Below are 10,953 nucleotides of genomic sequence, written 5' to 3'. Positions count from 1 at the left end.
AAATGCACCTTCCCAGACACCCTCACTAAACAGCTCTGCTTCCTGATCCTTACCTTGTCTACCTGAACATGAGGATGCTCTGGCCCACGGGTTTTCAAATGGTGGTTGGGTTTCTCCAATGTGCAGGGAGCAGAGGATTTGTATGAGGCTCAGCAAATCCCTAGACGCCCAGTAAACACACAGCCTAATAACTGCTTGCTTTGGAAGCACAGCTTAAACACAAGTTCCTTCACCTCTGAACTCTTGGTCCTGAAGGACCCTTTAAGCAGTGACCTAAGAGACATCTGAGTATCAAAGCCAAGAGGACTTGGCTGCAGCCAAGAGCATCCCTGAGACAGGTCTGGTGTCCAGTGACTCTCCAAGCGAGGACTGTGCTCATTTATTAGGTGTGATCTCTCTAGGGTAGCAGAACTTGCTGCATTTGTCCTTGTTGGGCCCAATTGCCAAGCCAATCTGTCAAGGTTAAAATACCTCCAGTCCTGGGTATTGGCTGTGTCTTTGTGCAAAGATGCCCAGATACAAGGTGGAGGTGTCCAGGGGGCCCAATCCAAGTGGCAAGGAGTGGCTGCTGAGCCCAGCAAAGCTGCTGCCAGGCTGAAGGGAGGGAGGTGAATGCTACAAGGTGCTGCTGTGCTGGAATCGGGGGCTGAGGAAGAGGCCTGGGTGGCCCTTCCCAGGGCCACTTTCCTCCTAGCAGCCAGAGATCAACTGGAAGATTTCTTCTGGAATTGAAGAGAGCAGAACAGCTGCCTCAGCTGTTTTTTCCGGTCGTTGACACAGCCTGGAAGAGAAAGAGCATTGGCTGGGACGACCTACCCTTGGAGGTGCCTGTGCCCCCACTACCTGGTGAGAGCAGGGGTCATCAGGTGCCCTGCAACTGTGCATGGCTTGAGGCTCCATTCCTGAATGTCATGGCCATCAAGCAGGTCATTTACTCTTTTGAACATCAGTTTTGCCATCTGTAAACCAGGATATTTCCTAATTTAATGCAGTGAACATAAGGATTCATCAACAAAAGCTAACATCCGTTGGGGGCTTCCCTCAAGCTGGGAACTGCTACAGGTGCTGAACACGGAGGGACTTGAGCCCTCTCAGGGATGATGTGTAGAAGGGAGAACCAGCTCAGAGAGGGTAAGTCATTTGAACCCAGGCTACCAGGTGCCAAGCCGAAATCTTAATCACTACTGCCCTGTGCCTTTCCTCCTGGCAGGAAAAAAGTGAAAATGCATTTCAAGGACAGTGTTTAGTACCTAAGAGGTGCCCAGGAATGCTAGCTTTCTTCTATTACCCAGCCTATGTTCCAGGCACAATTGGCTAAGAGAAACATTTTCCCCACAAGCGGCCCCTGGTCTCACAGAAGTGTGTCTCAGGCAGTCCAGCCAAGCAGCTGCTGGGAGCCGCTGAGATGCCTCCTCTCGCAGCACGTGGTGTTGACCTGTTTACTGTCTCCTCTCAGAGCTGATCCTTGAGGCAACTCCACAGTCACTTAGTCTTGTGCCAGGCACATTGATGACACTTGAAAATGCTGTTTGAATAATAGACTCTCTGTGTCCTTAGTATTGACCATGAGGTGTCTGGCAGCCTTAATTGAGCCCCAAACTCTGTTCCTGCCGCCTACGCACTCACCAGCCATTAAGGCTTCCCTGAGCTGACAGCTCACTACATGTGTCCGCAGCACTTCCCAAAGGGAGTGCCATGGAGCCCTGGCTCTAGCTGTATCTGGCTCAGTCACAACTCCCAAGTCTTTGTGTCCAACGCAAACCCTCTTCTTGGGGTTCTAGACTCATCTCTGAGTTATCTGCTGGCCTCTTCACCTGGATGTCCCTGAGCACCTCGCTAGCTCGATTCAGCAGTCTTGCTCCCAGCCAACTCCTCTTGTGTCTACCACCATCCACCCAGACACCCAACTGGAAACCTAGGAATATTCCAGAGACTTCTAAAGCAGAGACTCTCAAAAGGGGCCACATATTAGAGTCACCTAGGAGCTTTAAAAAATACTGATGCTCAGACAACCATATCTTTATCTCTGGCAGGCATCAGTATTCTTTAAAGCTCTGGTTTGATTCCAATATATAAGGGAGAACCACTGTCCTCCACCTTTGCTACTCAAACAGGGGTTGAGGAACTAGCAGCATGGACATATGAGGTGCATTTTTAGCAAACATGGCTGCAAGGATTCCATTCCTATATGCACACCTTTCTGCAAGGTGACTTTGAAATCTATTTCCTTATGGGGTGATTGGCCTGGACTAGCAAATTGCTTTGATTAATGGATTATATGATATTATGGGTCTTCTGAGCCTAGGCCTCAAGAGGTGTTGTGATGTCTTTTCCTGCCTTCTTGGAACCCTGAGTCAACCCTATGAAGAAACCAGGGCTAGATAGTTGGAGAATGAGCAGCCACAGGGAATGAGGGGCTCCCTGCCAGCCAGTATCAATCAACCCCCAGCTTGAGGCTATCTCGGGCCATCAAGCCTCAGTAAATCTGCCAGATGCCTGCAGCTGTCTGAGTGACCTGGATTCTTCAGGTGTCCCCTGAAGATTCTACTGAAGAATCCTCAACAAATAAAATAAGTTTTACGCTGCTGGGTTTGAGGAAGATTTGTGACACAGCAATAGTTAATCAATATAACATCACCAGGAACTTGTTAGAAATTCGATCTTGGGTCCCCCCACCCCCACCCCACAGACTTACTGAATCATAATCTGTATTTTAACAAGATTGCCACATAATCATATGTACATTAAAGCTTGAAAAGTGTCATTTAGTCATCCAAAGGCTTATAAACTTAGAAAACTGCAAACAACTGATAGAAAGATAAGAGTCAGGGCAGCTTATAAAAGAAACGCACATTTTAAAAACCAAAACCTCACCAGTAATCCACAGAATGCATAAACCACAGTAAGTCAGTACTTTTTACTTAGCAAATTGATTTTTTTGAAATTCAAAACTGGCAAATACGTATAATCTTTCTGGGAAGAACTTTGGTTGTATTAAGTCTACCCCGTGGACCCAATACTTCTAGGAATTTGTCTTAAGGAAACAGCCTGAATTTTGGTTGAGCTTTATATGAGAGGACGTTCATCATGGCCTTACTTATAAAAGTAAAAAAAATTGGAATTGTGCCAAGTATCCAATTACAAGAAATCGGTTTGTAAGTGTCGGCACATATACAAGTTGAAATACGGTAAATTTTGTTTTTAACTCTGCCAAGGAGCAAGAGAGTCTAGTGGTTCAAGCGTTCAGGTTCTGGAGTCAGACTGGAGTTCATAGTCCAACTCATCACTTAGGACTGAGACTTTCAGCAAATTATTTAACGTCTGGAGATGGTCTCCTCACCTGTAAAATGACAACGAAAGCTGTCTAAAGATAAAATGAGGTAACATATGTAAAACACTTCATCCAGACCTGGTCAAAAACTGCTTCAAAAAAGGAAGCTCCTGTTAATATTCTTCAATGGAAAATGCTGCATGGAAAAGTGGAACTTGAAACTCCAGGCCAATGCCAATTTTGTAAAAGAAAAAAGTATGAATATATGCATTTTTGAAAAACTGGAAGGAAATACACCAGATTGTTAAAGATGCTTATGTCTGGATGGTTTTTTATTTCCTTCTTTAGTTTTCAAATATTCTACAATGAGTGTGAATACTTTTTATAATCATGAACATTTTCCACTTTTTAGAAACCGAGTTTAAAGTCAAGCCTTGAAGTCCTAATTTCTCTTAACAACATATTATACATTTTTCTCATTTGCTTGTTTTCAACCTAGGCCTTTTGACATCCATCTCTGGACAGATGAATAATAATATCTCTCGCTATATGCCAGGCTGTATTCTAGGCATTTACTGAGATAGAAACCTTTAATCTCTATTTTACAGATGAGGAACAGAAAGGTTAGGTCCCTTGCCCAAGGTCACACAGCTTGTAAGTTGCAGATTGAAGTCTAACAATCTGCCCATTATGCCGAGCTGCCTCCTAGACTTTCTGGCACCTCCTATGGCCCATCCCTTATGCTCCCTCCTCACCAGGCCCTACATACCAAGATGCGTATTGGTCACAAAGTTTCCAATCCCCGAGAGGTCAGGAGCACCCTCTTCTCTGCTGACAGGGCCATCATTCCACATGAGGTCAAAGCCTCCAACTCGCTTCTCCTTTCCTGTGAGCCTGGATAGGCAGGAGAAACACAGAATTAATGAAAGTGCACCTGGTAGGGCCATGAACTGGTGTCCCCTCATCAGGATTACTTCTTCGTGGAACCATCTACTGACTGTTTCCCAGGTGCCCATGAAGGAGGCAGAGGAATCATCTCCTATTTGTTCCCCAAGGCTCCCTTCCTGAGTAGCATGCACTGTTGTGATTTCTGGTTTGAAGTCTCCTTTCCTCCCCAGGCCATAAACTCTACGAAGACAGGGATTAGTTCTGTTGCGTACTCTACTCTTTACTATGTCCCCAATGTGTGGCTCAGAGTAGGGCTCAGATGATTGTTGAATGTGTAAGTTATGGTGGGAACACTGGACACCTGTGGTTTCTGCCTGGTCAGCATTCATTTCATCTTCTTCTAGTCCAAGAGTACCTTGGTTTTTCTTTTGGGAATGACTTTTCCTTCTCTCACCCATGTGGCTTAGGTGGGGTTGACCCCACTTTCTGGGAGGTGGGCACAAGACCTATACCTGGTCAATTAGAGTCATGATGAGTGGTTCAGGAATGGGTCTATACCCTAATCCCCAGCAATGAGAATCAGCCCTCAGAGTCTTGCTGAACAACTGGGGAAAAGCTAATACAGAGGGGAAAGGGGTAGAGAGGGAGAGAGAGAGAGATGAGAGAGGAACCAGCCGACATTGACCAAGCATCTGGCTTCATCCATTCCTGAAACCAGACCCTGGATTTTTTTCATTGTATACAAATTGTTGTAACGATAAATAGCCTCTTATTGAGTACTTACTTAAGCTAGGCACTACACAGTACATTATCTTGGCAAATTAATCTAACAACTCTGAGAGGCAGACATATTAAATAGTTCCCATTTTGCCGATGAGGAGGCTGAGGCTTGGAGAAGTGAAGTGACTACTCCAGGGTCCCATCGCCAGAAAGTTTTGAGGAAATTGTTCTAGACCGAATCTCAGACTGCTGTAGTTGACCCTGCTCTGCCCCAGAGAGGCTGAGTCCTTGGGCTAGGACCTGACCCTATGTGGATATCTCAGTTTCTCCGTTTATCAAATGGTGTGGCAGGCCATCTCTAAGGGCACTCGAGTCCCGAGGCTCTAAGTTCTCCCTCTTCCTTGGTGGGAGGCTCAGTTCTTATGTATGGGGGTGCATGACCAAGGCTGCCCTCCCTCACCTCGCTTCCATGTCCACAATATGCAGGGTGTCTTCCAGGAGGCAGGTCTTGAGCTCATAGTCCTCCTGGCTGCTGGCTGTCAGCGATGGGGAGGCATTAACCTCCAGGAGCCACCTAGAGAGGGAGGGAGTGGAGAGCCTCAGGGTCACTCAGTCCCTGGAGCCCCTGGGATTTCAGACCAAATGGAGTGCCCAGTTCTACCCTCAGTTCAGCCAGGCTGCCCCCTACACTTTTCCACGTTAAAGAAAAGAAAAGTTAAACGAGGAGAGCAGGGCAGGTCTAAGAATGATCCGGTGTCCTCGTGCTGTAGAAGAACTTCCTATTCCCAGTACAAATGTGCCTGCAGATGGCAACTGACCTGCTGTGGCAGGCATCGGGGAGGCAGTAGAAAGGGGTGGGACTGTGATGAGCTGGAAAGGAATGCGAGCCCAGAATGCCGAGATCATCTAATTTTTCTAGAAAAGCCCCAAATCCTGACTTTTAAGTAAACATCTCCCAAATTCAGTGTTTGTCTATAAAGCTATGTTAAAAACAAATTCATTCTGAAGGGCAAAAAGATCTGCAGGCCAAAAGCAGCCCAAGGATCTCCAGCTCACACCGCTTCTTTTTACAGACAAGAAGCTGGGCAGAGAAGGACAGGCACACCCAGCGGGAGACCAGCACCTCTTTCTGCCATAGGCTGCCCGCCCAAGCTTCTTCCCACACTGATATCCACTCTGATACTCACAGCCACACTGCAGTGGCAAAGGAGAGAGACCCGCTGCTGCTGGGATCCTGCTCCCCTTGAACCAAGGCCTGACTTAGGGCTTGTTTTAGGGCTCCTGCTCCTGGCTCAGGAAGCCCCTCAGCACATTGGGAGAATCTGAATAGGGTCCTGGAGCCTGTGGTGCTAGTGGGGAGCAGCTTAGCCCAGGAACTCAGACCCTGGGCCTGGCATTGCCTCTGACTTGCTACATGACCTTGAGCTTCCCCAAAACCCCCTGCCAGGCTTCCATGGCCTGTCATATCATGTGAAGCCATCACTGTGGTCCCTGTCAGGTGAGGCTTATCCTGCGGTCAGATTGACCTCTTCCATGAGCGCTAAGGAGTGCACCAAATCCTTGGCGGAGATCGACACTGTGACAATATTCCCTTACAAGGTGCTTTACATCCTCAAAGCATCGGGACTCACAGAGGAGTCCTGAAGTTTACTGCCAGGTGCCAGGGAAAGATTCCCGACTCCGCAGATGACCAGGAAAGGACTTCTACTGCTCAAACAATAGATCGCTCACTCCTCCTAATGATGCTATAAGATATAGGCACAATGACCAGCCCCATTCTATAAGTGGGCAAAGTGAGGCACGAAGAAAGGAAGTGGCCCAAGGTTATACAGGTAGGAAGTGGCGGAGCTGAGATTCAAGCCCAGGTGGTCTGGATGCAGAGTGTACAAAATATGACCTCTTGGCTCGCTGGGCCACCTGCCCCCCCCACCCCCCCCACTTACGGCTTGAGGTCCTGGTCGATGAGGATGTCGTAACCGTACAGCTCGAAGCAGTGCTTGTCACTAATGATCACCTTCTGCACACTCTGCAGGCTTTTGACAAAGATGTTGTCCATGTCACTGAAGAGCGTCTCTATCGCCTCCGGCCCATGCTTGGACGCCAGGTACTGCCGGAAGCGCTGAAGCATCCACTTGCAGCCCTAAGGCCCGGGCAGCCAGGTTGGGAGAAGGGTCTTAGTTAGCTACGACCCAGCTACTGGACCCTAAACAATTGTGATCAGCACCATTCTTAGGCTTGGGCAAGAGGGGCCCATCCTTGATTCCTGTGCTTGGGATGACTCTGGGTATGCCCCTCCTTGTGGGGCGAAGGTCCTGCATGTCCAAGAGGACCAGCTCCCTGGGACCCTGGAAGTCCTGCCCACAGAGACTGTGTAGGCCCCTTCCCTGAGCCTGCCTTCTCAAGGACAGATGCACTGAGCATGTGTGTGTCCCAAGGCCATGGAGTGACTAACAGGTTGCTGTTTTCAGGGGTATGTATGCACAAGGCCCTCACTGTGGGATGGAGCCGGGTAAGAAGAAGCAGGGAGCAGGTGTGAGCTGGGGGCCGCTCTCCTGTGCTCCTCTGATCTGGCCCTTCATTATGAGAAATCTTAGAATTCTATATTTGAATTTGGCCTTGCAGGTTATTTTATAGGGATTAGATAGATACAAAGCATATCTGTATGACCCATTAGTTGATCAATTGATCAATAGATAGAAGATATATATCAAGGTAGGAGGAGAGGACACATTTTATATAGGGGTGCATAAGTGCGGTTTGTAAGTTTTGAATATTTAGACACGTGATATGTGGGCCTCAATGTGCACTCTTGCCCTGGGCCCTGCAAATGGGCCGGGTGAGCCTCCCCTCCCTGGTGAATTCTGAGCCCCAAATAGGCCTGTCCTGGGCTCCTTTTCACTTGTGCATCCCGACTCCCAGCCCAGCCCTAGAAGTCTGTACCCATGGAGAACAGAGTTCCGCTTCCTCACCTTCTTTGGATGGTAGTCAGGAGATGTCTTTTGCACAGCAACGTTGGTGAGGTGAACATCTGGCAGAGGTTGGTGGTCAAGGGTCAGTGTGGAGGAGAAGGGTGAGCCCTGGTCCATGTAACCCCAGGGAGTGAACTGAGAATCTCCCTTGGGAATTGATGGGGAACTGGGCAAGCCATGTAACCTCCTGAGCCTGCCCCCACAGGGGGTACAGAGGGCTACAGAGTAGAATACTGACCTCACAGGATTATGTGAATGATCAGATAAAATACTATATAAAAGAGCTCTTCCAGTGCCTAGCATAGTTGATATAATAATTTTTTTTCTTCTCTCTCTCTCTTTTTTTTTATCTTTGGGCCATATTTTGCTTTTTTGACTCAAGAGAAAAGAAAATGTTTTAACATGTAAGGAGACCAGATGTAAAATGGCCTTCCCGAGCTCCCTGTTACTAAAGGGTTCGGGCTGGATGGCCGCTGGGTGGCCACTTGGTGGGAATATGGGAGAAGGGATCCAGTACTAGGTAAGGTCGGGGTGGCCCCTGGAAGGCCCAGTCCTGAGATTCTGCCTTTCAGCATCATCACCATTGTCACCACCAGTAACATCAGCAGCACTCTGCAGCTTATGAACGTTCATACACATTATCTCATTTGTTCCCCAAATTATTCCCATCTCACAGATGACAGCTTGGAGGCCAAGAGAAGTTAAGTGACATTCAGAATATCCCTTCCTCGGCATAATCCTCCCCCAGCAAAGCAGGGTAGGCCTCCCAAACCACAAGACCTAACAGCCATAAGACATAACTTTCTCCAAGACTTACTTGGGACATTTCTTTTTCTTTCTTTTTTTTTTTTCTTGAGACAGAGCCTCAAGCTGTCGTCCTGGGTAGAATGCTGTGGCATCATAGCAACCTCAAACTCCTGGGCTCAAGCAATTCTCCTGCCTCCGCCTCCCAAGCAGCTGAGACTACAGGTGCCTGACACAACGCCTGGCTATTTTTTGGTGGCAGCCATCATTGTTGTTTGGTGGGCCCAGGCTGGATTTGAACCCACCAGCTCAGGTGTTTGTGGCTGGTGCCTTAGTCGCTTGAGCCACAGGTGCCGAGCCACTTGGGCCACTCCTTTGATGAGGAGGTAGAGGCTCTAAGCCACTGATTCAGTTTCATTCCCTTAAAATGAATGTTTCTCCTTGTTTGTGGCCTGCTGGACAGAGCAGGGTGGCTTTAGCCTCTCTAGAGAAGGTGAGTGTCCTATTAGAATCTTTTCCCTAGAATGTCTTCTTTAAAGTTTTTCAAAACATTTTTTCTTTCACATTTGTTTGAATTTTCCTGCCCCTATTTCAAAAGAATAAGCACATGACAAATCACTAAATAGAAGAGGAACTCCTACATTTATGGCCAGTTGATTTTTGAAAAGGGTACCAAGGCCATTCAAGTAGGAAAGAGGAGTCTTTTCAACAAATGAAGGAGAGAGACTCCTGGGTATACACCAGGGAAAGAGTGGGACCTCTTCCTCACACCATAAAGTGAACCACAGGCCTAAATATAAGAGGCAAAACTGTAAAATCATTAGAAGAAAATATAGAAATAAGTCATTGTGACCTCGGCCAGGCAAAGCTTCTTAGGATACCAAAACCACAAATGACCAAAAAAAATTAGATAAATTAAACTTTATCAAAATTAAAAACTTCTGTGCTTCAAGGGACATTATCAGGAAAGTGAAAGACGATCCACAGAATGGGAGATAATATTTGCAAATCACATACCTGATAAACAACTAGTATCCAGGATAGGTAAAGAATTCTTATAACTCAACAACAGAAAGATAAATAATCGATTTTGAAGTGAGCAAAGCATTAGAATAGACAGATTCAGAACTGGGCATTAAGCACATAAAAGGTGCTCAATGCCATTACTTAAGAGGGAACTACAAATTAAAACCACTTCATGTCCACTAGGATGGCTATCATTAAAAGGACAGCTAATCACAAGTGTTGGACAAGGATGTGGGGAAATTGCAAGCTTCAGGCAATGTCAACAGAAGTGTAAAATTGCACAGTGCTTTGGAACACAGTCTAGCAGTTCCTCAAAAGGTTTAAACATAGAACTACCAACGTGACCAGCAATTCCGGTCCTAGATACATATTCTCATGAAATAAAAACACTTGTTCACACAAAAACTTGCACAGGAAATTTTCATAGCAACATTTTTTTTTTTTTTTTTGAGAAAGAGTCTCACTCTGTCACCCTGGATAGAGTGCCATGGCATCATCGCTCACAGTAACCTCAAATTCCTGGGTTTAAGTCATTCTTTTGCCTCAGCCTTTCAAATCACTGGGAATACAGACCTGAGCCACCAAGCCCAGCTAATTTTTCAAGTTTTAGAGATGAGGTCTCGTTCTGACTCAGGCTGGTCTCGAATTCCTAAGCCTTAAGCAATCCACCCATCTTGGCTTCCCAGAGTGCTAGGATTATAGGCAGGAGCCACCCAGCCCAGCCTAGCATTTTCATAATGGCCCCAAATGGAAGCAACTCCAATGTCCACCAGTAATCCTAGCTATAAGGGAGGCTGAGGCAAGAAAATCACTTGAGACCATGAGTTTGAGGTTGCTGTGAGCTATGATGCCATAGCACTCTAACGAGGGTGACAAAGTGAGATTCTGCCCCCCACCCCCAAAAAAGAAACCAACTCCAATGTTCACTTGTAGGTAAATAACATGGTAAACCCATTTTATGGAACACATTATACCCATACAGTGGAATACTATTTGACAATAAAGAGATATAAAGTACTGGTCCATGCTACAACACAGATGGACCTTGGAAACGTTATACTAAGTGAAAACAATCAGACACAAAAGGCCATATAACATATGATCCCATTTATGTGAAATGTCTAAAGTAGGCAAATCCATAGAGACAGAGAAAATGGCTGAAAAGAGCAGGGGAGTTGAGGGGAAATGGGGAGTCATGGCTAATGACACAGGATTTCTTTTGGAGGGGTGATGGAAATGTTCTAAAACTGACTGTGGTTGGCTCAGCACCTGTGGCTCAAGCGGCTAAGGCGCCAGCCACATACACCTAAGGTGGCAGGTTCGAATCCCCAGCCC

General features: G+C 46.7%; 1 protein-coding gene across 1 annotated transcript in view; it reads right to left on the bottom strand.

The window, feature by feature from the left end:
* Window positions 1-690: 690 nt before the first annotated feature.
* TTLL9 (tubulin tyrosine ligase like 9) overlaps window positions 691-10,953 on the bottom strand; it is a 41,204-nt gene continuing 30,941 nt past the window's right edge. The window contains exons 7-10 of the mRNA XM_023512221.1: window positions 7,849-7,907; window positions 6,823-7,019; window positions 5,340-5,453; window positions 691-781 (exon numbers count right to left, since the gene is read on the bottom strand). Of these exons, the coding sequence (XP_023367989.1) occupies window positions 691-781; window positions 5,340-5,453; window positions 6,823-7,019; window positions 7,849-7,907 (461 nt within the window). The remainder of the gene's footprint in view (window positions 782-5,339; window positions 5,454-6,822; window positions 7,020-7,848; window positions 7,908-10,953) is intronic.

Source organism: Otolemur garnettii, unplaced genomic scaffold, assembly GCF_000181295.1.
Source record: "Otolemur garnettii isolate 467f Iridium unplaced genomic scaffold, OtoGar3 scaffold00025, whole genome shotgun sequence".
Taxonomy (NCBI): domain Eukaryota; kingdom Metazoa; phylum Chordata; class Mammalia; order Primates; family Galagidae; genus Otolemur; species Otolemur garnettii.
The sequence above is the reverse complement of the archived record's forward strand: the minus strand, read 5'-3'. Positions and strand labels throughout refer to the sequence as shown.